This window comes from Cercospora kikuchii (genome assembly GCF_019650295.1).
Source record: "Cercospora kikuchii DNA, contig_00008, whole genome shotgun sequence".
Classification (NCBI taxonomy): domain Eukaryota; kingdom Fungi; phylum Ascomycota; class Dothideomycetes; order Mycosphaerellales; family Mycosphaerellaceae; genus Cercospora; species Cercospora kikuchii.
Window position 1 is genome coordinate 317736 of NW_025408589.1, and position 26134 is coordinate 343869.

The 26134-nt window shown below is 52.2% G+C and overlaps 9 protein-coding genes across 9 annotated transcripts; 2 read left to right on the forward strand and 7 right to left on the reverse strand.

Annotated features, from left to right (window-relative positions):
- Window positions 1-302: 302 nt before the first annotated feature.
- On the forward strand, window positions 303-1712 carry CKM354_001131300 (uncharacterized protein; the record flags this gene model as incomplete). Its single annotated transcript, XM_044806797.1, has 2 exons — window positions 303-843; window positions 892-1712. 2 exons carry the CDS (start codon window positions 303-305, stop codon window positions 1710-1712), a joined length of 1362 nt encoding a protein of 453 aa, XP_044662732.1.
- A 701-nt stretch (window positions 1713-2413) lies between these two features.
- On the reverse strand, window positions 2414-2728 carry CKM354_001131400 (uncharacterized protein; the record flags this gene model as incomplete). Its single annotated transcript, XM_044806798.1, has 1 exon — window positions 2414-2728. The coding sequence occupies one exon, from the start codon at window positions 2726-2728 to the stop codon at window positions 2414-2416; it is 315 nt and encodes a 104-aa protein (XP_044662733.1).
- A 1360-nt stretch (window positions 2729-4088) lies between these two features.
- On the reverse strand, window positions 4089-4883 carry CKM354_001131500 (uncharacterized protein; the record flags this gene model as incomplete). Its single annotated transcript, XM_044806799.1, has 2 exons — window positions 4089-4554; window positions 4612-4883. 2 exons carry the CDS (start codon window positions 4881-4883, stop codon window positions 4089-4091), a joined length of 738 nt encoding a protein of 245 aa, XP_044662734.1.
- A 1298-nt stretch (window positions 4884-6181) lies between these two features.
- Window positions 6182-7207, forward strand: CKM354_001131600 (uncharacterized protein; the record flags this gene model as incomplete). Its single annotated transcript, XM_044806800.1, has 1 exon — window positions 6182-7207. The coding sequence occupies one exon, from the start codon at window positions 6182-6184 to the stop codon at window positions 7205-7207; it is 1026 nt and encodes a 341-aa protein (XP_044662735.1).
- Window positions 7208-7334: 127 nt separating this feature from the next.
- On the reverse strand, window positions 7335-9091 carry CKM354_001131700 (uncharacterized protein; the record flags this gene model as incomplete). Its single annotated transcript, XM_044806801.1, has 4 exons — window positions 7335-8191; window positions 8244-8609; window positions 8664-8948; window positions 9085-9091. The coding sequence occupies 4 exons, from the start codon at window positions 9089-9091 to the stop codon at window positions 7335-7337; spliced, it is 1515 nt and encodes a 504-aa protein (XP_044662736.1).
- Window positions 9092-9377: 286 nt separating this feature from the next.
- Window positions 9378-11143, reverse strand: CKM354_001131800 (uncharacterized protein; the record flags this gene model as incomplete). Its single annotated transcript, XM_044806802.1, has 3 exons — window positions 9378-10658; window positions 10714-10875; window positions 10928-11143. The coding sequence occupies 3 exons, from the start codon at window positions 11141-11143 to the stop codon at window positions 9378-9380; spliced, it is 1659 nt and encodes a 552-aa protein (XP_044662737.1).
- Window positions 11144-11678: 535 nt separating this feature from the next.
- Window positions 11679-13481, reverse strand: CKM354_001131900 (uncharacterized protein; the record flags this gene model as incomplete). Its single annotated transcript, XM_044806803.1, has 1 exon — window positions 11679-13481. One exon carries the CDS (start codon window positions 13479-13481, stop codon window positions 11679-11681), a length of 1803 nt encoding a protein of 600 aa, XP_044662738.1.
- An 802-nt stretch (window positions 13482-14283) lies between these two features.
- On the reverse strand, window positions 14284-21321 carry CKM354_001132000 (uncharacterized protein; the record flags this gene model as incomplete). Its single annotated transcript, XM_044806804.1, has 2 exons — window positions 14284-21121; window positions 21227-21321. The coding sequence occupies 2 exons, from the start codon at window positions 21319-21321 to the stop codon at window positions 14284-14286; spliced, it is 6933 nt and encodes a 2310-aa protein (XP_044662739.1).
- A 643-nt stretch (window positions 21322-21964) lies between these two features.
- On the reverse strand, window positions 21965-24767 carry CKM354_001132100 (uncharacterized protein; the record flags this gene model as incomplete). The annotated part of the gene is made up of 5 exons (XM_044806805.1): window positions 21965-23162; window positions 23214-24019; window positions 24072-24198; window positions 24249-24507; window positions 24560-24767. The coding sequence occupies 5 exons, from the start codon at window positions 24765-24767 to the stop codon at window positions 21965-21967; spliced, it is 2598 nt and encodes an 865-aa protein (XP_044662740.1).
- Between the last annotated feature and the right edge of the window lie 1367 nt (window positions 24768-26134).

Consider the following 26134-nt stretch of genomic DNA (forward strand, 5'->3'; position numbering starts at 1 on the left):
GATTGTGTTCTGCTCTGAAACAAAAATTCGCGGCATAGTCAGTTGCACCATAGGAAGCCTTTTGCATTCATGCTCTTGTAACGTGCGCGGCCCCGCCTGACCGGTAAGGAAGCTTACATGTGCGGTTGCACAACAGGACCAGCTGATGCGGCCTCGCTTCAATTCACATGGGTGGACCATGGTACTCAAGCAAAGAGTGGCGCCCACAGCCACTGGACACTGCAATCAAAGTGGGATACATCAGCGGACGCTGCCTGCATCGCTAGCTCTCCTGGTCGCTGTCCGTAGACCAGATTGCAGAAATGAGCCCGCAGGATTATATCCAACGTTTCTACGCCGGTATAGGGCAGTGGGAAACCAATTTGCTACTAGAGAGGCACACTCACCTAGCCAGAAGTGCGACCAGGGCAAGTCAGCACACGGTGTATGCGCAAGCTGCACTAGAACTTTCTCACTTGCAGTACATCGCCGTCGAAAATGCTTCAGATGAAACAGTACTGATCGTGGAGAACATTGACTTGACTTGGATCGCAGCGCTAGGAGGTTGTTTCGATGTCGAACCCGCGTTCTTCGTTGAACATGCCGCTGCCATATCCGGGACTTGTCCAGAGAAAGCTATCATAGGTCAATGGTCAGCGGATCGCAAGAAGCCAGTTCATACTCTTTCTTCGATCGAGAGCTGGCACATTGATGGCGTGACGGAATTGGGCTATGGGCGGCTCGCATCGACACGAGACGTCCTCGAGCACAATAACGTGTTGCCGCGACTCGCTGCTTTCGATCAACGACGTGGCTGGCGCGTAGCTACGCGTGTCTCCTGCTGTTTCCTGCAGCCAAAACTCTGTATGCGAACCATGGCTCTGCACGACAGCTGCTGATCAGCGATGGCAGGTCTCATCCTCGTGGATGCTCCAATATGCCCGGCCCACGATATTCCACTGCTGAGGCCAGAACTGAGACTTCCAGTCGGTCTCAATCGTGGTGGGTTAAAGGTGCCTTGTCTTTACGACGACAATTGCCCTTCATTATTCCAAGCTCTTCACCAGTTCTTCGCTCACCCATGGCACTTCCATATCCTCTTCGCTCCGCGGTTCACGGCCGAGGCCCATATCTCTCCCGAGACATTCTTCCATCTTCTCGCGTCATCCACATGGGCTGCGAACCTGAGGATCCTGGACCAGAACATAAGTCGTCTCGCTTTTGACGAAATCCAGCGGCCGAATCTTCGAACCACAGACGACCTGCACCGCCAGCGAAAAGATCTAACAACACTTCTCAGCGAAGTCAACTTCTTGCTCAAATGGCTCTCACCAGACGTGAAGTCGGAACTGACAGCTTTGAAAGACACGCTTCCCGCGTCAAAGTATATCGGCTACCCTGACGTCATCCTCCAAGACATTCTCGAGAACGGAAACAATTTGGAGAAATTCTTAATGGACACCTTCACACTTCTTCTGAGCACGATCAGCGTTGTAGATGCTGAAGCAACGAAAGAGCAAGGGAGAAGAACTCAGATGTTGACGAAGTTGGCTTTTGTTTATGTCCCGCTTTCATTCGTCACTGGTGTTTTTGGCATGAATGTGAAAGAGATCAATGGTTCGCAGTTGTCGATATGGGTGAGTGTTGTTGTGCTCTGCGTTACTGGAGTCTCGACTTTAGTGCTTTTCATGGGGTATGACTGGTTGCAGAGCAGAAAGTCTCAGAGCAGATGAACAGTGTTCGACTGGATCGCACCGGTTCAAACACAGCCTGCTTTTACCAGCATAGTCCTTCGCTTTCTTTGCAGCAAAGAAAAAAAGGCTTTCGGGACTTTGTCTATCTCCTATCGTCACTCACCGTTGGCGTCTCTCGGTTCTCTGCCATTGGCGAGAAGTCCCAGCTCTGGCGTTTGTTGAAGGCTGAAGAAATCGGACCTCTGTTCGAGCTTGGCGTCAAGATGGATCTTGATGGTCCTTGTTGGCTACCAAATGTGGTATGACTTTCGCAAAAGACTATTGTAACAACTCCAGAGGCAAATTTTTCCATTCCTTTCCCGCCTTTCCTTTCCTACCATTCCAATCTATTCCTGGGATAACGCCGCCATGCCAAACTCCGAACATCCTGATAGTTCACTATACATAGTCCTCCCTAATCATGACTCCCGGTCATGTCCTCATCATAAGTGAAACGAATTCCCATCTCCAGAGACGTCGCATGAGCCCTATCCGATGGCCAGTGAAATGTGATGATTGCATGAGGACAGTGAGCCCGTTCATAGTACCATCGTGCTCTTTCGCACGATCTCTTTCATGACATCTCCCATCACTTTGACACACGCGGATGCTCTGCTTGTCTCTTCCGCCCTTGTTCTCCACCCGTCCTGCGAGTTCATCCTCCCAGGTTGACCAGAACCCAGCATTTCCTTTTCCTTCGTTCATTCGATGATAGTCTTTTCACTCGGCACACTGGTAACCATCGAGACTGGTCTCGGTGTCGGTGGCAAGGACTTTCTCTTTGCACTCTGCCTTCTCTCGGGTCTGATTGTGGCTTCGCGTCTCTCTGGAAGGAATTCCGGCTGCAGAGATCGCCTCTTGGCGGCCCTGCTCATTGGTGGTGGTGGCGGTGGAGGTGTCCTGGCAGGCTTGAGGCAGGCAGGTATCGAAGGTACGGGAATCTTCGACATGACAAGGAGGATAAACTTTGTAGTGCGATATGCACGAGAGGATTTGCTGGTCGTGGCTGTAGGCATGTTGATGATTTGTGTTGTGTTTCGAATTGTTGTGTCGATGACGGAGGAAAGACAGAAGATGTGAATGGAGAAATTCAGACAATAAAAAACGAGCGTGGTAGTGAGTGGTGTGAGGTCAGGTGGCTGGTATGTGTCTTGCAACAACGGAGCGAGACGACGACAAATCGATATATAGCGAGTAAGCGTCGTCGATCCTTAGGACGTTTTTGTGGGTATTTCAGTATAAGGCGAGCCTGGCGAGGCGCGTCAGCTGTCGCGCTAAGTAGTTCACCACACCAACCATGTGAACAATCGAACCCGGGAACAATGGGATGCCATGTCAGACGGAAGTTTCGGATCCTAAGGTGAGATTAAGGGGAAAGGAGAACAGAGCGAAAGACTTGCAGCGGCGATTTGTGATCTGTCGTTTTCATTCGGCGTTGACGTCGCTTGATGTTACTCTCCTTCGCATAAGTGCTCGGCGGCGGCTACTAGAGCTTCCGACGACGAGGCTGGGAGACTTCACCCCTTCTTTGCAGACCGGGACTTCGGACTATGGAGCGGACTTTGTGAATTTTTTGCGCCCCGTACCAATCATTGATTTCATCTCTGGTGCAGCGTGTATCGACTTGCGGTGAGTCTCTTCAAGGGATTCGGTGAACGTGTTTGCTCATGCTGTTCCTGGTGCGTCAGACGGTCAGCTTGCGCCCCTTCCAGCCTTCCGGCCAGTGCCGGGCGTGTAGTATTTGGGCGAGAGCTGCTGCTGCTCTTCTCTTGTCAGCTTGGCGGCCACGAGACCATCGTCGTACACCATCGTGGCGCGCCTGAGACATCTGTCGTCGAGATTCGCCAGCTGGACAGGGAGAAAGAAAGCTGAGGTTGGAGCCAAAATAAGAAGTCGTGTATTTGAAGCCATCCGTTTCTAGTCTAGCGTGAAACTCATGCTCACGTGAGCAGGTTTGCCGAGCTTTCGCGTCCACCCTCGTCCCTTGCTTTCACCGTTCTGACTTCTGCAAGCACACCGACTACCAAAGAAAGTCTATTAAAATGCACCAATCTTCGCAATTTCGCGCTGTGATCCATTCTACGGAGGCCCTGAGCCCTGCCTGGGAGCGACTTCACCAGCGCATGACGTACGATACCAGTGAAGGTCAAGCCGGTTGCCTGATGGTTCAAAGACCTGTACAGATCTTCTCGCCTGTTCCCGTATCTGTCACCTTCAGGAATCTGCCCAGTGCGGTCTCAACGCGTCGGCGTGAGAATCAGACGAGGGCTGCTGAAGTCTCGTAGGATATTTGAAATGCTTGTGGAGGTCCGCGCCGTCTGTTTCCCGAGAGGCCGTTACTTCTGATGAGTGGAGCTTTTATGTCGAAGCTCATTTTCAAGAGTTGCTCTCCTCCACATTCTGCGGCAGACTCTTGAATTGCAGCTCGATGCCTCTAGCAACACACTGTGTCCGAATGTGCGCAACGAGAGAAGCCAGCGCGTCCAGGTCGAAGACTCCATCCTGAATCCTCCACTCAATCTCGAAGCGCTTCAGGCCTCTGCAGGGCCGGAAGAGCATGTCGATGAAGTACTTGATTTTGGGAAAGCTCATGTCCTGAGGACGCGGAGGACCTATTGAGAATAGCCTCAGCTTGATCTTTAGTGAGCCAATCGATGGCAGAAGCTTGAGTTTACTCCCCAGGTCGCGCTCGAAATGGCGTTGCAATGTGGAGAGCATGTCCTGGAATTTAACATCGCCTTTGAGATCGACATAGCCACCATGCAAGCGCGGGAAACAGCGATACGTGGCATCGATACTGATCACCTTGTCGGCATCTAATATGCTTTTGCTTTCCTGGTACCTGAGATCTCCACGATTAGCCCGCTGCTGCTGAAGTTGTAACAGTGCCAACACTTACATCGACTTTGAAGTTCGGAGAATAGCAGGATATGCTTTGCGCCCGGCAAATCGGTTGTGCGTCAAGAGTAGCTCGTATACCAGGTTCCTCATCTCTGGTGGAAGGTCCACGAAGCGAAAGGTTGCGGCTTCATCAAGGGCTACAAGTTCCTTGATAAGACTCTTCTTGCTCGCATTCTTGCGCATGCGTCTGCCATTGCGCGCCTTGACAAACAGCTGCAGATCTGCTTGGGAGAAGTCTTTGTATCGGAGGGCGAATTTGGGGAGCGTCATGATAGCAGTTGCGAAGCTTTCTGGCTACTCGACTCGAAGTTGGTTGTCAGGAACGGTGACGAGACTCGAGTTGCTAGTTCTTGTGGGCACTGATCGCTGTAGTGGTTCTTCGCAGAGGCAGAGGAAAAGTTGAGTAAGATGGAGAGAGTCGAAGATATGTAAGTCTCGCAGCTGCGATTCACCTTGCTGACCAATTTTCCAGCTGACCACCAAAGTTCAAACATGTGATAGGCGCATTCACTCCATTCACTAAATCGTGAAATTTGGACATGATTATAACTGGGAGCGATTCTGAATAGATCAACGAAGGCGTACCGATCAGGTAGTAGAATGGGCACATTTTGACAACAGCCAGCTTGAAAATCAAAAGCGTTGTGGTACGCTTGAGCAAATACAACTTCCAGCATCGAAAATTCGAGGCAAATTGTGCGCAACAGCTGTTTGCGGGAAGGAAACTTGAACTTACGTACTCGAATAAGACAATCATAAGCAACACATCTGGAAGGAAACCCGTGCTTTGAGTTCACATTCACCAGACACTCCGTGTCATGAGCAAGTCCATAGGAAGCCTTACAAAAGCTTTCAACAGCAAATCTTTACGTGTTGCACTTGCATTTTCAAGCCAAATCGACTTCCGGTTTACGGGTGTACTCACCATCAGTGCATACTTGGGGGCGCCGGGCCAAGTTCCGCGAACTTCATAGCTCTTGCATATGACGATACGTCAGTGGGAGTCTTTTGGAGAGCTTTGGACTGATTTGGCAAATGCAGCATCCTTAGTTAGACAATAGCTTGCGAATGAGCTCATGAAGCGCGCTAGGAGACTAGCAAAGTTCGAAACTCAAATTGACACTTCTAGAGAGATTCCATTTCTGGCTACTTACGAGCTTGCACGAAGGCTCTCTGGGGTTTCTTGACTTTCAAGACGGCGATGTCGACATTGACCATGAACGCGAAATCCCATAACGAGGAGCATCTCTTAGAGCAACCAGAATTTGTATCCGCGGACCTCTAGCTGCAGGACCATGACGGATGGTACCTTAGCATATGCAGTGTATTCTGCAGGTTTGTGGAGCTCCGTTGCATTTGTCAATGTACCCCACGCAAACTGCGCCGAGTTCTGACTACCTCCATAGTTTGCGCGATGATCGAGATGTAAAGTATCATTACCTGAGATATAACAAATCATGCAGCGCAAACTTCTGTCCCCAGCCAAGCTCCCTACCTGGAGAGCTTTTTGCTTCACCAGACACTGCCACAGTTTGGACACATTTCCAAGTTTCTCGAGAGGAATCAACATGCCTTCCGTACAAGCCTCAGACGAATGGTCGCCCCTCAAGGCCATCATCGTAGGCCGAGCAGGTCGCGCCTGCTTCCCATCAGAACTCAAAGTTATGATCGAGGCCACAATGCCCGCAAAGCATGTTCATCGCTTCAAACCACAATCTCCATTTCCTGAGAGCACAATTGAGAAAGCCGAAGCAGAGCTCAACTGCCTGTCAGCAATCTTGCGAGACGAAGGGGTCCGAGTATATCGATCGCGTCAAGGCGTCGACTGGCTAGCCGAAGGAGGCTACACCGGTGCCATGCCACGGGATGGTTTGATGAGCGTTGGCAATGTCTTGATCGAAGCCTGCTTCGCATGGCGATGCCGATCAACAGAAATCGATCTGGCGTATAAAGATATCCTGGAAGAGCTCGCCACTTCAGATCGTGAGGCTCGAATCATTCGCCGTTCAGCAGAGAGCTATGCCGATACCCTCCTGGATGAGGATGCAGCAAATCGCAAATGGGTCATCAACAACAGTCGTCCAGCATTCGACGCTGCAGATTTCATGCGTTTTGGAAAAGTGATTTTCGGTCAATACAGCCACGTAACAAACGAAGCTGGTGTAGAATATCTCCGTCGACACATTCCTGAAGGATATACTATCGAACTGCTGAACATCGATGATCCACATGCAATGCACATCGATGCGACCCTTCTGCCACTTCGCCAAGGTCTGATGATCTCTCATCCAAAGAAAGTCACTGAAGCCGCTCTTCGCTCACACAAGGTGTTGGCTGATTGGGACTTGCGACCTTTTCCATTCGTGCCGGAGGCGCCGAAGGATGCCGAACTGTACATGACGAGCCCTTGGCTCGCGATGAATGTTCTAGTGTTGGATGGAACTCGTGTCATTGTTGAAGCGAGTGATCACAGGTCGGCGAAATTCTTTGAAGAGCTTGGAATGACCTGTATTCGATGCCCGTTCAAGAATGTGAACAGCATAGGCGGCTCTTTCCATTGCGCGACTGTAGATCTGGTGAGGGAAAGCAATTGATCACCGTTACAGTTGGGGATTGCTGAGTGACCGAAGCGATTCCTGCTGACAAAAGTCTCGTGAATGTCGAAGCTCAAGACTTGAGTATGCTGAGTGGCTGAAAAGTAGTCGTACTTTCGAAACAGTACTATCGTTGATCATAAGGCCACAGGCGATTAGCTTTCTCGATAGCCTTCACCCTGTCCTCCTCCGTCTTACACTCTTCGCTCTCCACAACAGACTCCACAAAGCGACCGTATTCCAGCCGATATCTTGCCAGTACCTCGTTCCATCGATCCTCAGCAACCCATCCATTGTTATCACAATGTAGTAGTCGTGTCAAATGCTTCGTTAATCGATGAGTCGCTTCTGTCTCGTCCAAGAGCTCTGCCACCTCAGCAGTCTGATCTTGCTTGTAGATACTCTCACCTGGCAATCCAAGCTCATCCCAGCTCTCCGAGAGATCGTTGAGTAGCCAAGTCATCGCCTCGATCTTGTCTGTCCAGCCTTGACTTGGAGCGGCAAGCACTCTGAGCAGAGTGGGATTCAAGTTCGAAGCGGGCCTGACCTTTTTCATGAACTGCTGTGTCACAGCCCACATCTTCGCACAAACTTCAACAGTTGTTCGAAATCTTGCATTGGCAGCACGGTCTCCTGCCGACGCATCCTTGTCGTCTTCGTCGTTCAATAGGTCTTCAGCGAAGTCAGGATCCACTGATGCGAAAACGAAGGCCGGCTCGATTGCTGCGGACTGCCAATCGATTATGCTCGTCACTTTTGTGTGGTCTGCGGAATCGACAAATATGTTACGAGCGTGCAGATCGGGATGAAATAGGGTTGCTCCACTGGCATCCTTGACTGCATGACTCCTGGCCAAACGTGATAACGTGGCCTCCAATGCGTCGAGGAGCTCAATGTGCCTGATCCTTCTCTCGTGATCCGCTACGCCAATGGTGGCTTTTGAGCGCGCGATGAGATCTGTGAAGTAGCTTGTCAAATCGCACCCTGTATTCTGTCAGTCTATGGTGGCAAGAATGGAAAGGTCGTCCTATCATACAAGGACCTTGCAAACCTCCTAGAGATATAGTGTGGTTCGATGTCTCGAGGCCCACACCCCAGTGATTTGACGCCGTAAGTGGACCAATGGAGAATTGGTCATCTAATTTGGTCGCGTTTGATGGTGCCGAGGAAGTGAGATAAAGTGCGCCGAGCATTGGAAACTGCAGTAGAGACAGCTCCCGACAATAGAGTCCAATGGATTGGATGCATGCAAGTCGTTGATCGACAGACATGGAGTTCCAAACGTCCTTGAGTATGGCTCCTTGTGCTGCTTCCTGAATCATGTACTCGACACCAATGTTGTTGCGCCGGTCGGAGCTCCAAGCTAACACGTTTGGTACTGGTACATTCGTGCGTTGCTTTACTGTAGTCACGATCAGCCACCGCAATGCTCATTGGCCAGCAGATTTCGACACACTATATCGTAAAGTCGCAACCTCCGAGCTCACTGTCAGGCCTGGTGGACCAGCCAGACGCGTGGGAAGGCGTGCTACGACCGTGGCGTCATTGTCGAGTTGTATCATGAAGACACGGTTGAAGCCACCTTCTTTCTTCTCGCACTGAAGCACTCGCGAAGCTCCTGGGCTGCATTTGATCGCAGTGTCAAGCAGACCATCAAAGTCGAATTTCAAGACACGCGCTGCTCGCTGCGCCTGGTCGCGATCGAGCCAGTGTCCTTGTGTATAAACGAAGGGATCGAAACCTGCACCAGTTTAGCATCGATAACTCGTAAGGCAAAAGTGTCCGATGGTTATGCGAACTTGGCTGGAATTGAAGTTAGGCTTTCAGCGGCCACAGTGACAAAGTCTTCTGCGCATTCAGTGCGGTTCTGAGGCGACGAAACATTCTCAAGTGACGATGGGCGACACCGAGTGTCGATATGGGATTCTGATGATGTGCGAAGAGAGTCTCGCATGTTCTATGTCCAAACCATGGGTGGCGCGGCGTCTGGCATATCAACGGCCGCGCTAGCAGGGGTCATCATCCGACTTCACCTCATGCTTCGCATTTAAAGCTCTCTACTAATGCGGGATTGAGTTTCAAGACCGCTGCCGAATGGCGGAGGGTCGCAGGTTGGATAACCATGCCTTCGCTAAGAAAAGGAAGTGCCATCCACATCCTTCCACCTGCATCACCAGTCTCCCAAAGCTTTCAACCTCAGGTGAACACCGCCTTTCGGTTTCAGCGACACAATGCCTTCCTGCTCAACCTCATCACCAGGATTCACCATCGTCATCTCGAAGCTTCCGACTAGTGCAGCCAACAAACATCTCAGCTCAGCCCGAGCAAAACCCTGTCCAATGCAAGATCTGGGTCCATGGTTGAAAGTCAAGAAGGCATAGTTGCTCGATGCTCCACCAGAGTAATTTGGTCGTTGTACACCATTCTCCGTCGTATCAATCCAGCGTTCGGGTGAGAAATGCTCAGCATTATCCCCCCAGAACTCCGGACTCCTATTGACAGCAGCTGGACATATCGCAAACCGCGTACCGGCGGGAATCTGATGTTCAAGAATTGTCATTGGCTTCGGGTTGGTTCGCGACATGAGAGGAATTGTGGGATATAATCGCAGGGTCTCATTACACACGCCATTCAGCAGTGGTGCCGACTCCAGAGCTGTAGAAAGCTCGGTATCGCTCATAGTCTGTATCGGCGATGGAATCGAGGTACGTATTTCCTCCCGGAGTGCTGCCTGAATGTTAGGATGTCGCGCAAGCAAGTACGATGCCCAGCTCAAAGCCGTTGCAGTAGTCTCATGGCCAGCAGCTAAAAATGTCAAGAGCTGATCGACTATCTGCTCGTCAGAAAAGTTATTTGAGCGGATGCATAATGCCAAGATATCCTTGTGATCTTCCGATTCAGTGGCGATGACTTGTCTCTTTTCATGAAGAAGCTGGTAACACGTATCGCGAAGACTCTTGCCGATCATATTGTTTCGTCTCATTGCCGGTATGGGAAGGCTTCGGACTAAGTCGCCAGGACCAAATATCTGAGCTACGAAAAGCAGTTTTCTCACCAAGCTCGGGTCCAGAAGCTCCTCGTACACTTGCACCAGCGGGTCGTCATTGTGCTCGAGGGTCCGGAAGTCGCGGCCCATCGCTGCGAGACCGATGATGTCCAGTGTAACCATGATTGCCCATTGACTAATGTCCACAATCGACGTCGCACCTCCAGTTTCAGGATTTTCGGCGACTTGTTGCTCTAAGGATCGCCTTAGCTTCATTGACTTCTCCCAGAACAGCGGATACAAGGCCTTTATCTGACGGAATCCAAACAGTGGCATGATATTCTTGCGCACAAACTTGTGCCCGTCGCCTTCCAAAAATAAAAGCCCGTCTCCTAGACTCGGTCGCAATGCATCTCTCGTCTTAGATGGTTTCTCAAATTCGTATGCTTTAGTAACCAAGACCTCCTGGAAACTTGTCAAGATGCTCAGGTCATCTGCGTGATTATGCACAATCGCTCACCTGTAGCGCTTTGGGACCAACAACGAGCAATGTGTTCTCATGCAGATACCCTCCAAATTGAATAAGGCCATCGTTCGGAATCTCTTTCATCCACTTCACGTAGGTCCTTCCGGCTGGACGTTCCAACAATGTCATACCATGACCGAGCAGTGGTAGGCCGCCCTATCGTGTATCAGTGTCTTCATAAGTCTTCTGCGATCACCACGCGAAATACCTTCGGGCCAGGAATATGTCGAAGAGGCGAGACATAGAATGGATATATGAAGAGCTTGTAGATTGCGAGACCAATGAACTGTAGGCCTAGTAGACGAGTAGAGAGATAGTAGATAGATGTCTCTGGCAGAAAGTGTGGGAATAAAGTGGCCAGTGCTGCAGACTCCGCTACCGACGCGAACACCAGAAGTATTGGCATAGGCAGAGCTGAAGCCATCCTCAAATTAGTCCACACTTAGACACTATAGCATACGGTAGGGTATGAGAAGGTATGACTTAAGGAAGTGAAGTTCCAACCCTGGTCTCTCGTTTGGCAAGTCAGCAAAGGCTTGAAACATGGGCCAGGGGCTGTACGAGAGGTCCGGGCTGATCCGGCTCGAGGATATACCATGTCCATGAAAACCTTTATATCAGTGCATTTGCATAATGAGGCACAACCTTATGACTTTTGACAGCCGTGCCTTGTGCTCGCTTAGCCTTTCACCGGAGCTGTATGATGAAGCTCTCATGTGGCAAGCCTCGTCGAAATTTCACGTTTCGAAACAGACGGATCATGCATTGAGTAATTGCTAAAGGGCACAAAGATTCCAGTAGGATAGCCTGCGCCTAAGTCGGGATTATGCTCAGATCACTACAGAGACCGAAGCATGGAGCGTGTCTATCAGCCATGACAGTGCCTCTTCGCAGCTCTCCTCCAGAAGACTTGTTGCTTCAAAACGATTAGACTGTATCAACACTTCATGTACTTCTCACTACGAAACCTCGCTGGTGCTCACATACTGTGTTTTCAACGCCTCATGTTCAGGTCTCACATCTTTCCCAACACGTCTCCTCAGCTCGACCCTGTCTCCCACAGCTTCGACGCCAAACCTTGCTTTCGCTATGTGACTCGGCAGCGGATCTTGTCCCTTCCTATCACGTTCTTCGATCAACGCAGCGAGGTCTTCATTTTGCGCAACCCGAAGAATGGTCGAGAAGTTGTTGCTGTAAGATTGCCCGGTGCTGAAGATGGTATAGAGTCCGATGAGCATAGCTACCAGAGCTAAGAGGAGCACAACGCTGTATGAGATCGCTAGTCGTTGCCAGTTGTAGAAGTATACAATCTCGTATCTTGAGACGACGATATCTGCGGTGCGATCAGACTCTGTGGTGAGTAGAGCGGGCTCACTGAAAAGCGATATCGTCATATTGTGCACGAGTTGTTCGATCGCAGATGCTAGTGTTGGCATAGAGAGGTCTTCAATCGGCGACCCGATCTTGTCGTTCATGTAGATTGGATACATTTCCCGGGTGAATGCAAGATTTGATTGCAAGATACGAGTCGCCACAGTCTGCCAAGATGAGCAGATCGAGCCTGTTAGCATTTCGCCGAGCATTTCCATGATTGCAAAGTATGCTCGCTTTTTGGCTTGTGAGAACGCGAAGCGATTCACTATCGAAGCCCCATAGCCACCCGAGTCGTCAGGCATTACAGCTCCCAATACTTCGTACTTAGATATCGTAACATTTTGATGTCCAGTCTGAAGTGCAAAGATGACTTCGTACGTGGCATTGTGCAACGAACAGTTGAGTACTGACCATTGCATTCGATCGCCTGGGTCGGTAAGATTGCGAGAGGCCACCAGCAGAGCCGCCGGCGTTCCGTTGAAGGATGAATCAAGCGCCCCCAGGTTAGAGATCTCAGGTAGAACTCCTTGTTCGATAGTTTCGTTCTTGAAGGGAACTGTGGAATACTCAGGGGTCCACGAAAGATATTGATAGTCGCTCTTCCATTCGTCTTTACAGTCAGGGGGTTTACCAAGACCGCTGCAATTGGCCATCGCATTACCGAAAGCCTCTAGGATTGGTTCGACCTCGATATCCTCACAGCGGACAGCTGGTCCCACAAAGGTGAGATTGTATGACGAGTTGGTAAAGGGCGGCTGCAAAGATGGAAGTCCTCGATAGAACACCGGCGCAATAACTCTTCTTAGCAACGTGGTAGGTCCTCGCCATCTTTGGCCGAGGGTAGGAGAACCACCCATTCGAGATTGTCGGTTTGCCAAATCGTCCCGGCTTCGGTATCCCCAGCTCGTTTCGTATGCCGCCGAGTTCGTAAAATTGGGATACTGGAAGACTGGCTCATGATGCTCAATCGTATAATTCCCACCAGGCGCAATCGTACCAGCAGGGAAGACAATCGCGACCCGTATATCCCAACCCAACAGCACCAGCCCGACAAGCAGCGGACTCGCACGTAGTGTCTTGAGTGAAAGCACCTCGTAAACAGCGCTCAACGCTCCAGCAAGACTGTCAATAGTCGCAATAGGAAGTCTCCGTCGCAAAACCCGCCAGAACACTTGCCAGTATGCCGTCGTGACCGTGATAATCATGGTGGTACGCACCATGAACACTATTGCTGTGCCAATAGTGACAGGGTTGTATTGTCTGCCTTCTGGACTGACACCCTCGAGGGACTGATAGTACAGGTGATGACCGATAGCCAAAGCGACGCCAGCTAGGAAGGATGTAACCAGAACTGTCGGCGTCAACCAATGCGGCATCTTCAAGTGCATCTTGTCGAGGGCGATTTACGTTGGATACGTTGGCGGCGGGTCGATTCAGGCGTTGTGATCGTTGCTGGACATATAGCTGAGTTGCAACGCCGTTGCTCACGGGCGGTCGTTTGAAGGTGAGTCGAGAATTTCAAAGACGAGAGCGCAAGGCTGTTGCAAACACAGCCTCATATGTCCCTCCCATCGCAAGGCTGAGGACCAGGCAACTTTCGACCACATGCAGTAAATTCTAGGGTTGTCCTATCAGCTTTTAGTTTTGGCAGCCACCAAGACACGGCACATGCAGCCACATCTCAGCCTGATCGCCAGAGCCTGGAACGCGAAGCGACAAACTTGTGCATTCGAGAGCTCTCAAAGCTGACAAAACATCGGACTCGCGAAGAGTAAATCGTGGTGGCTTCCTGTTCGTGCGTGATCAGGTATGAGATGCCTCAATCCTCCTAAAGATGTAATGTTGCCTTCGGTGGTGATATTGGCGGTCGAAAAAGTTTCGCCCGCGTTCGAAATAATAAGGACCTCCGACATGGAAAATGCGAACAAGACGTCAGGTATAGCGAATTGAATATCATTACAATCCTCTCATTCCTTCCTACACCATGAATCATACTTCTGCATAAACAAACCCGCTCAAACGCATCCAAAAAAGAATCGTCCAAACAATCATACTTAATCATCCACAATCTCATACCATCCTCCATCAAACGTCGTCGTCATCATTCAGAACGACCGAACAATTCAAATCCGCCAAACGAAGGCAAGCGGCAAGCCTCCAAACCTTCCTCCAACTTCACATTCCCCTTCATCATTTCGCAAAATACCCAACCGCACTCCCACCCGATTCAGCCCCACTCTCACAAGCAGCAGTAGGACAATCCGTTCCTAGACCACTATCGCTCGGTGGAGCATAGAATCGCTTGAGGTCCTTATCATCCATCTCACCCATGACTTCCTGCACCGCGGCTTCGATCTCAGACGCAGTAGCCTCAATCGGTGGAACACTGCTGACTTCCGATTGACCTTCGGGAACAGTGCTCAAGCTGGAGCGAGGTAGAATCGAGAGGTCCGAAGGGTTGATAGCGCCGAGTTGTGCATCTTGTTCGAGCGGTGTCATGCCAAGTTGACCATGCGCTGAGCTGCCAATCGAACTTCGACGATCAAGATCTGTGCCAGTCATGTACGAGCCATTGCTGAGATAAGAGCCTGTCTCGTAGGTCATATCGCTGGGTGCAAGACTGCGTCGTTGGCCGTTCTCATCAGGAGTCTCGCCCTCACCAACGTAGCTACCCGTGGCGTAGGACATGCTACCATCAGTGCCAGACATCAAGCTGGTTCTCCTAGTAGTGCCAACTTCAGATCCGAACTCTTGGGGCGAAGCATCGACATTTTCATCCTCGTCCTCTTCAGAAAGCTCATTCTCCTTGTTCTCTGTTGTGGATGCGAGGGAAGAGACGCGTTGCTTGCGCTCCGTCCAAGAAGGCTTGCGCATAAAGTTGTGCTTCACCGAGTGGCTACGCTTGACGTTGCCGAGTCCGCCGCCGTTCATCAAGCTTGGCTTGTCGGATGTGTAGGCGTGAGCACCAGTCGGCACGTTGTGATTGATCTGGTTGAGAGACATGATACGGCGCTCAGCGGTGTTGGGTGCCACAGCTCCGTTGCGCAGAAGTGTTGGTCGAGCTTTCATAGCCAAGGCATGGTTCGCCTTGATGGGCTGCACAGAAGAGGTGACCGTATGAGCGGAGTCGGCAGAAGTGTCGCTTGGGATGCGAAGGTCACGGCCTTGGCTCTTCTTCTTGGGCGAAGACGGTGCCGACCTCTTTGACTTTGTCAGCAGCAACATGCGAGACTGATTCATGACACCCTCCAGCATACGTCGCTCGATGGCAGCAGCCTTGTTGTCCATGTCATGCAGCTCTTCGCGACGGATGTGAAGAGCCATTTCCATTGAAGAGACATCAGCGCTGAGGCGGGATTTCTGTGAAGCAAGTGCCTCCTTCTCAGCCTTTAGTTGTTCGACAGCAGCTTGGAGTGACATCTTCTCCTCGTTAAGGACAGTGATATCGGCTTCGAGCTGATCTTTGCGCTCAAGACGACGCTCGAGAAGTAGAGCAATCTCCTCAGCCTCTTTCTCCTTGTTCTCGTGGTCCTCTTGGATCTGCTTGTTCTGAGCCACGACAAAAGCAGATACTTCGGTAGCAGTCGCCATGACCTTTGCGTGAATTTCGTCCAGGCGCTCGAGTTGAGCTGAACGATCCTTGGCTTCTTCAACGTGACTCATGAGCTCGTCGAGCTTCTCACGAACTGCTGAATCGTCGTACTTCTCAGGCGGCGCTGGCATTTCCACCGGAGGAGGCATGAGCATCGGTAAAGACTTCTCTAAAGCTTCGTGGTGAGACTTGAGGCCATCTGCATGCTGGTTCTTCGTCTCTTCAAAGCCGGACTTGAGTGCCTCTTGCAGCTCCTTCACAGCTTGAGCCTGCTCCTCGGCGGCAGAGTAGGCCTTCTGAGAATGCTCGTAGTGCTGGTTGATCAATGCACGTACTTCCTCCAGGGTGACCATGAAACGAGGATTGTGCTCCGACATGTCACTCTGCAGCACATCGACGGCGGCGAGAATTCTGGCGACCTCGGAGCGTGTGCTGGCGTGCTCATTCTTGAGGGCCTCCGACGCTTCATCGAGCTTGACTTGTGTCGTCTCGCCTTGTGCGAACACAGTCTTGGACTCCTCAGTCATCTTCTCCACTTGTGCCGGCAGATCGCCAATAAAGGCAGTCAGTGTCGAACCAAGAGTGTCGATGGACAGCTTCAGATCATCAGCCATCTCCTTGGTGCTGTTGAGGAGTTCTTCTTGTTTGGTCACATTCTCCTCCAAAGTCTTGGACTTCTCCTCGGCTGCCGTCTGAGCGTCATCGTACTTGCTCATCAGTGCGCCGAAAGAGTTCTCGAGCTTCTCAGCAAGCTCCGAAACAACTGCGTCTTTATGCTCCGACTGCTTCTCGAGCGCAGACTCAGACGATGCAGCATGGTCGACCTTGATAGCTTCAATGGAGGCGTGAGCTTTCTCAAATTCTTCCTTGAGCTTCTCCATGACTTCCTTGACCTCAGTGACGACAGCTTCGTTATCGGACCGCTCCTCGAGGCCCTTGAGTGTGACACCTAGCGCATTGATGCCAGTCTCGCCATCGGCGACCTTCTCAAGAAGCTCAACCTTGATGTCTGCGATCAGGCCCTTGACTTCGTCGATTTGTGCAATGGTGTCATCAAATTCTTTCTTGCGATCATCAAAAGCCTTGGCTGTAACAGCAATATCGGTCTCGTAGCTGTCACGCATCTTGTCGTGGCTCTCGCGGAAGTCGTTGATCAAGCCTTGCAGCTGTTCGACATCAGCCTTTGTTGGGACCGATGCCGGATCTGGGTTATGAAGCTCGCTGACGGATGTCTTGATCTCGGTGCATAGGACTCCAAGCACGTCAAGGTCAGACTTGGTCATGGTCTCCGGCTTCTCCTCTGAATCAGCAGCGGTCTGCTTCTCCTTGAGCTCATCCATCATTGTCTTGATGTCAGTGACGAGAACCTCGACAACAGCCACGTCAGCCTTGGAGGCGGCCGAGTTGTCCAGCTTCTCGGTAATGCCGACAAGAGCCTCGTTAGCCACGGCCACTGCGACCTGGATCTCATCCAGATGGTCCTTCGTGGCCGCGGTAGTGGGATCAGGCAAAACCATCTCCTCAAGCTGAGCCTTGGTGTTGCGGAGCAATGTCTCGATGGCATCTGTGTCCTCCTTCAAAGCAGCGCCTTCGGGACTGCGCTCTTCAGACTTGGAGCTCATGCCCAAGACACTCTCTTGCGGCTCTCGGATCATGCTCTCCAGTCCCGTGAGGTCCTCTTTGAGTGCAATGCCGTCGGGCACCTGTGGCGCCGCTTGCTGACTGGAGATACCCTGCATAGCATGATCCATGGCCTCGATCTTGATTTGCACTTGAGCAAGAAGGACTTCTAGGCCTTCGATATCGGCCTTCTGAGCAGAAGTCGAGGTCTTCGACGCAGCCTCAGCGGCGGCGACATCTTCTGCAGAAAGTTCGCGTGTTAGCCCATCTGCAAGGACAATTTCGCCACCTTCAGAGGCCTGAACCTTGTCTCCTGCGGGCGACTTCAGCTTGTCCATCTCGTTCCGTAAGTCTGCCAGCCCGTCCTTCAACGTCTCCAGGATTTCGTAGTTGACAGTCTGATCGAGTGGCTTATCGAGTGTCTTGACAATGTCAGCTCGCAGAGTCTCCAGGCCCTCATTAAGGGCGTCCAGAACCTGTCCTTGATGCTGAACTACAGTCTCGGGGTTGTCGAGCTTCTTCTCTAGATGCGAACGCAAATCATCTAAGCCGAGGTGGATCGCATCAAGCACCTCCTCGTTACTGCCTGCATGCGCGGCATTGGTCGCGATCGAGTTGCGGAGGTTCTCGAATTCGCCTCGAATGGCTTCGAGCTGCTCAGTGGATATGCCATCGCTTGTGTGCTTGCCGACACTCTCCTTGACCTCATCAAGTGATGCGCGAATGGCTTGAAGGGTCTCGTTATCCTCTTCCGACATAGACCGCTCACCAGAGTTGCCGACAACGAGAGCGCTGCCGAAAGACTCTTTCAAACCCTCGATCTCTTGCTTGATGGTGGCAAGGGCAGCCGCGGAGGCGTCGTCCTGATCAGCAAGCATTTGGGTGCGAAGCTCGTCGATGGTTTCTCGGATGCTGGCAGCAATGGCGTCTTTGTCGTTATCGCTGATCATGGCATGGAGAGATTCTTTCAAAGTGGCAAGCTCCTCTCGCATCGTGGCCATGATTTCGTCAGTGGCACCACCTGCGATGGCGCTCAGCTCACTGCCATTGAGTTTTCCGTGCAAGGCAACCATCGAGTCCTGTATTGTTTCCAGCAGCTCATTCTTGTCGGCAGCGCTGGCATTCAGGATCGCTCCCTTGAGTTGGTCGAACTCCTCCTTCATGGCCTCATTGAGTTCCTCATTGTTGATGAGGTCGTCGTTGCGGCTCTCGAGATGTGCTTTGAGGTCGTCCAGTCCTTCTTTCAGAACCATGATGACTGCTGTCTGACCAGCTTCTGACTCTCCGGCATCGCGAGTAGATCCGGTCTCCTTGATCGTGCTGTGCAGCTGCTCAAACTCGGCTCGAATGTACTCCAGCATCTCTCCTCTGCCACCGTCGTGGGACGGACCTGCTGCGCAGAAGTCTTTGACATCCTCACGTAGGCGCTCGAGCCCTGTCTTAACGGTATCGACAATCTCATCCTTGCCTGTGACATCTTGAGCGCGATCGACGTACGTCTCGATCTCGTGTCGAAGAGCCTCATGACCATCTTTGATCGCGTCAAGAACTTGCTCTGTATCGCGACCATTGGCTGCGGAGTATTGCTTGAACTCGACCCGCATCTCCTCAATCAAGTCGCCGAGCTGCTTCAAGACTTGCTCGCTGAAGCCGCCAAAGGGATCGTCAAGGCCAGCTTTCACAGCATCGAACAGGTCGTCTCTGCTGATCTCGAGTTCGCGAGGTGCGGATGGGCCATGCTCGGCAAGACCGGCGGTCACAGCTGCAAGCACCATGGCGTTCATAGCATCGTGCGAGATGGGCGCTTCGGCGGGTGGCGGGGTGAAGTCGTCCAAAGCCTGCCGCACATTGCCAATGAGCTCCTCCTTGAGTTGTTCGAGCTGATCTGCCGGGAACGGTGCGCGGAAGTCCTTAAGAGCTTCTTGCATAACTTCGTAGATCTCTCCCTTGTCGATTTGTGGCGGTGCGGGCTCTGCGCGATCTTCGCGATGCTGCTCCAGGCCCTCCTTGAGCACAGCAAGAATCTCGTCGCGCTCGAGACCAAATTGCTGCAATTCGATGTTGGGCTCAAAATCTTGAAGGCCTTCCTTCACTGCAGCCAGAACTCCTTCCCGGTCGATGCCAAGGTTCTCGACATCAGTTTCTCGTGACTTTTCCAGACTCGAATTATGCTCGGCCAGGGCGCGCTGTACAGTGGCCATCATTTCTTCGGCATTGGGTCCGGATCGAGCGACAGCGAGTTGTTTAAAGGTATCGTCATCCTGCTCAGCCCTCTCCTTCATGATGCCGGCCAAATTCTGCTTGAGCTCTGCCATGGCCTCCTGAACAATGTGCTGCACTTCTTCCAGATGCTCGTTGTCTCGTCCCTCATTGATCGATCTGTCCAGTGATGTATTCAGCTGAGCGTCGCCAATCTGGTCGAGTTTCTTGCCCAATTCTCTGCCCATACCCAATACCTCGCCTCGCAGATCGCGAACAAGTCCCTTGACTTCGGAAGTAGTACCGCCAGAATGCGTGACAGAGTCCTTGATACGTCCCAGTAATCGCATAAGTTCTTCGTCGTTCGAGTCGCGTCGTGCATACGAAGTGTCCCTAGCCTTTGGCGTAGGAGAGTCGAAGTTCAGCTCAAGCTTTGGAGGACCGCCATTGGCAGCGCTTACCGGAACAAGAGCGTGTGACTCCGAACGCTCTCTGATGAACTCTGTCAACTCTTCGATCTTCTTCTTGGCATCCTTGTTCTCCTTCCCGCTCTTCTCCAGTAGTTCGGATAATGTGGTCAGAAGGCGATCTTGGCCGTCCTTGGTGACCATCTCACGAATGATCTTCTCAAGCATAGCCACACTTGCGGCACCTTCGACGGAGTATGGAGAAGGCGAGCCGCATCGTGGTTCATCGAGGAAGCTGTGCGCACTGGCAGCTCGCGGTACACTATACGATTTTCCTGCCGAAGGAGGTGAGCCAAACGGCTTAGAATCAATGTAGTGACTGAAGCTGCTCATACTACGTGCAGAACTGCCAACAGGCGGCGGAGGCAAGAGGTTTTGCGCGGAGACTGATGAAGCCAGCTCGCGCAGACTCTTGCGGATATCTTCGTCGCGTGAATTTGTCGCTTCCTTCAAGGTCAGCAGGTCAGTAGCATTGTCTTTGCTGCGCCGGCTCAGATTCTTCATCTCATTCTGCAAATTCGTCGCGATCGTTGTCAGGTTGAGCAGCTGACTTGAAAAGTCGTAATTCGTGTGCACGCGCGGGTTGTTGGGCGTGGTTGGTCCATTCATGTTCGTGATGTCGGCCAACGGCGGGTCCGGCACTTGCATCGTCTGGAGAGCAAGCATCGTAGCCGAAGGAGGCGTGTTCTCGCCATATATCGATCGCTGTCGCGTCGTTGGTCGGAGCATTGGCGTATCCTTCATCGCGTCTCGTTCCTTCTCGGCAGGTGTCGGCGTTGTACAATGCGGTGAAGGCGAGAGGTCCTCGATGCTGTTCATTCGCCCGGGCATCCATGAGTGTCGCGAGTTGGGTCGTTCTGGTGATCGCTCGGGTGATCGGTTCTCGAGGTAGCTGCGCAGGTCCTTGACCGGGCTGGTCTGCAGCGACTGCATGCGCTTGTGGTGCGCGCCCTTCACCAGACTTCGCTCATCTCCGCCGCTCTTGTTCTGCGTGTAGCTCGATATCGGGGCGCTCTCGCGTGCCTTCTCTACTATGGCTTTGGCAGCTGCGGCAATACCGGCAGATGTGTTTGGCTTGGTCGGCGAAGAGCCTGTCGATGGGTTGAGTGGCAGCGGCGGGGGCGCGCGTTCGGGGTCAGAGCTGTCCCACCTGCGTTTGATCGCGGTCAGCAATGTCATCGTCGACGGTACCCATGTCGAGTTCCGATGTGTAGCTGTGTGTTGACATGGACGACAACAAAGGCATTGTACTCACATGGGCACGCTGGCGCGGCCATCGCTGTAGCTGAAGGAATGCTTGTGGTGCGAGTCGCCGCGGTCGCGAGAGGCATCCCTCTCGTAACCCGACATGTCGTGTAGTGGTGCGTGGTATATCGTCGGAGGACTAGTCGAGCCGAGATGAACCTGGTGGTCTGGCTCTGGAATGTGGTGTGTGCTGCCTGCTAGTACGTGTCGCGCCGGGCGATCAGTGGTGCATCGTCCACGAGTGTCGGCCACCCTGAGATGCAAGAAACGCTTCCACGCTGAAAATGTGTGCGAGAGTCAACGACGGCACGAACAAAGTTGTTGGGTGCGAACGTTGTGTGGAAGCGGTCACCGAGCGAGCTATCTTTCTCGAGGCGGCTAGCATGATGCGTTGGCACAGTCGCGCGCGATGTCAACACTCTCGCTTCGTCCCGGTTGCTATGGCCCACCCGCCGGAGGCACATCCCGGCTCTCCGACCCCAGCAAGCCCCCAACGTCACCGTCACATGCAACTCTTCTTCTCTGCGATGTGTTCATCAACGCCGTTGTGTTGTGGCACGAGTGGCTCCTCTGCTCGTTCCTGGCGCCAAGCAATTTCCTGAAGACAATGAGTCTGGGCGCTCGCCATGTTATGGATTCACACACCTACAACCCAAACCCTGGAGACCAGGAACATCGCAGTGCCCGAACCCAATTTAAATCTCTTGGAAATAATGATATGTCGCATTCGTAATCTACTGCTTCAACCTCATCTGTAAATGTATACCTCTGGCCATTCAGGAACCTCGAAGTACTCCAGCCCATCGCGGTGTACAGTGACAGCAGACGCCTTGCCATGCCTCGAATCTTCCAGTGAAGACGAAATCGGCAAAAGTTCAACTTCATCCGACATTCGCGCACTCGAGCCTTGTCGTGCCCTGCCATACGGTCCGTACCTTTGCTCAAGCTCATTCTCCAACTCCCTGCGTGCTGTGTCGTATTGCTCAGCATCACGCGACGAGTCCTGTTTTGCCAAAAGCTTGAGGATATCAGGCCGTTGAGCCTGGTCTTGTGCCCACTTGCGCTTTTGCGCCTCTCTTACTAGCCGTGCTCTTCGTGCTTGTTGTTTCTCTGGGCTGCGGAAGAATTCAGCAATTCGATCCGACTTCGTCGCTGGTTCGACACTGGGGCCGCCAGAATCATATTCGTAATACGGTAAAAGCCTGTCAAGCGTGGTCACACTTTCGCTCGAAAATCCAACCTTCTCGTGCATAACACCGCCATCTTCTTCGGTAAAAATACCGTACTGCAGTGACAAAGTCGCGGCGTGCACGTCTGTGCGAGGGCGGTGACAGGCTGCGCTCAATGCTATTGAGTTCGAACCGACCACCGGAACGTCTAGAGGGAGAAGTGATCCTGAGTAAATTGCGAGTACAAGGATGAAAACGCCCCACAACACCAAGGCTGCAACTGTCGCGCCTGGAGAGTAAACTAAGCCGGTAATTCCAGAAGCGAAGTCGTCTCCATCCACGGTCTTTGAAGGATCGCGCCGGTTTCCATGAGGATCGATCGCGTCTATTTGGACATAGAACAGACTCCGAGCGACAAGCCAGTGAAGGATAGCGGAGGCCGACAGCATAGAAATGCTCCATTTGTAAGGAACCGTCAGCCAAAATGTCGAGCGTTGTGTGCCCTTTGGCCGGCTGACGCGAAGTGACTTCCGCGTCGTGGCAAACCTGGCAAATTCACCGGCCATTATCATGCAGGTAAGAATATTGTTGTAGAAGATGTATGCCAGGCTCACGGCTACTTGCGGCGTATTCGCCAGCATCACATTCACGATCAACGGAAGGCTCAAGCTGAACCGTAGAACATTGTCCGTATCAAAAGATCCGAAAGTCCATGTTCCCCGAATGGGACGGAGACGTTCATACAGCGCGATTCCGCCAATCAGCAGTGACATGCATCTACTCTGAAGTCAGTAAAGTGATCGAGTACCTTCCGGATCTTCCACCTACATCAACAAGCAGAAGATCCATCTGGAGCGACTAGCAACACCTGCCCTGGCCTGTCCTGTCCTTTTTGCGGTCCGGTATTCGACAAGTTTGCGAGAAGCTAGCCTTCTTTTCCGGACATCCCAGGCCGATAGTGGACCAGCTCCAGCAGTGTCTTCCTCTGGATGGTTCAGAAAAGATTCAATGGCATCGCCAATCGTGACCAGAGGTACAAAGCTCCTGACGCGGGTAATGGTGCCAAAGCATAAAAGCTTGATTGCGTTGCATGCGATCACGATCCACAGTAGGTTAGTACTGATAAGAATGGAACAGAACTCTCCCGTGGCCTCCGCTAGACAGTAATTAGCTTTAACGCGATGTCGCCCGTTCGCGGCATAAGGAATGAGTGGGTCCGTGATATTGTAATGGCGTGACAACCAAACACTCCACGGGCCATCTTCACGAGCGGTCAATGTCTGCAGGTCACACTCCGATGGATTCACCAGAGCAGGATCCGTTCTCGTCGTGTAGTTGACAAGCTCGAACATAGAAGATGCGCCCAGTAGCCCTGCAAGGATATATTGCTCGTTGTTATGGCGTATAGCTTCTAGAATGGTATCTGGCGAATCGCATTCCCACCATGGTCCTATCATGGATAGTCCTTTGCCAGTGTGGACACTGGCGATACTCTCTCCAGAAGGTAGTGGGGCATCAGTAACGATCAGGAAATTGCGCCATTTGGTCTTCACTGCCGTTTCTCTATAGTTGCGGCGACACTGATCAGAGTCGATCCTAGTGAGGCTCGAGATGTTTCGATACATAACTTCAGCCTGCATTCGATGATGTCAGCCTTGCACTTTCCTATCGAAAGGGATGAATTACTGTCTCATAAGCCGACTCGCTGATCCATTCGCTCGCATGGCCCAGGCCAGTATTTTGGAAATCTGCAGTCACCGCAAATGCATTCCAATCATTCGCTTGGCGTGCACTGAAGATTGAGGAGTTGTACCTGATTCATCTGTGAGCTGAATGAACATCAGGCGAACGGTGGAAACGTACATGAAGTGCAACGGGATCGAGCTGGCGAACAACACAGCCCATAGACATGCGCGCCATCTTGGAATTGCTGCCAGGTTTCGAACGCTCGGCACACCAATGTCCAGCCACTTCATACGACTGTGAGCACTGGTTATCTCGGCTCGAGTGGGGGACGATAGTATCTGAGCGCAGTTGTTGCTTGCAGCCAGTAGAAGAGTACTGAAGCCGTTGATCGCGAGGTCTACCCATATCGTTATTATCCTAGACGTCTTGCAAGGACCTAGGGTCTGAATTAGCGTGAAGAATGACTGGTGGTTGCGTTGTCACGTTACCAGTGTAGACAGTGGCAATGCCTCCAGACAGTGGAAATGAAATGTTGGCCCATGCCAAAACCACAATATTCGTGACAAGAACAAATACGGCAACCCCAATCCCATAGAGCACGGTAACCCTCCACGCGGCGCGTTGGCGGGTCTTCTTGCAGGACATTTTAGCATCGCTTTCCATCAGAGCTGTATCAGCGCCGAGTCCGGGTCCCATCGCTGCGAATGTCATAGATGTCGTTAAGGGGGCCTCCGCTACATGTTCAGGTCAGGCTGTGGCACAGATATGGACGTCGCCAGCGCCAAAAAGTGAGACTCTGCCGACTGGCGTCGGAAGATGTGCAAAGGCACAAATACATTTCCAATGCCTATTCGGAGCAGATGGCAGTGCAGCGCCGGGCCATTGTCAGTGCTCAGCTGTGGAAGTCTTGCAGAAGGCTGGAAGCCTAGCTCTCCAACAGCCAGTAAAGCAGATGCGTGGCACATAATAATAACTTCTTGCAGCCATGTGCCGCTACTTCAGCCTCTTCTTTGCTTGGCTCTCTTTGCAAGATGAGAAGTATCGTCGCTCGGTAACGTGACGATCGAGGATCAGGTGACATGGGTGTTGTTCTTTTGCAGACCTCAAGTGATGCCAGTCCACGTTGTGCATTGCCGTTCGCACAAGGCTGTGACATCTGCACGTACTGCTAGCGCCAATCCCGGCATCGTGGCTTGCACAGCCCTTCGGCGTGCTTGGGCATTCAGTGTATCTTGATTATAGACGGAATTCCTTCGAGGTAGAGATGCGGAATCAATATGGTGTAGGTGTTGCAATGTTGTTGTATTGCATGTCTGGGTGGTGAAACCCAAGTCTCGCTGATGACTGCCTGAATTGTGGCCTGACGACCGGCCACCTCCACCTCCACTCCACTCCACACCTGTGTACCTGCAAGCCTCCAAAACGCCACAACACAGCACTGCCTCGTAGTCGCAAAGTCAGCCGTGTCCACGATGAGACCAGCACCTGTACCTGTGCCGATCGCGATGCACAGCCTTGCCTGTATGCCATGGCATCTTCTCCAGAATCATGCAGTCTTATAATGGTTGCTGGTCACTCAGGACAGCTTAGCACGCTCTGCCACCATGGCCTCAAGCATAGTTGTGCTTGCCCTGCTCATCGCACTGGCATATTCAGTCTCCTCACAGAGCGAAATGGGCCACTTCAGCTCGACAGCAACCGTACAGGTTCAGACGATCATCACCGGCCTGGCGAGCGCATCGCTGAGAGGAGTTGCGGCGTCCGTCGTGTCAGCAGATCCTTGCAGGACAACCTTGGCTATGCATTGCACTGATGGAAACATTTGCGCTGCCGCGCGGGGTCTTCAGGTGGGTGACTGTATTGAGGCCAGTGAAGATCGCAACATGTTTGTCAGCTGATGCCCGGCTAGATGAACGTCACTCAAGGCAGTGGATTCTATGAAGTGGCATATTCTTCAAGCACTTCAGGCGGCGGCTTCGAGGCATCCCAACTCTGCACACTACGGCCCCGACCGTCTTGTGCGATGGACAGCCTAGTCACCGGGTCGACTCAGAACGCATCCG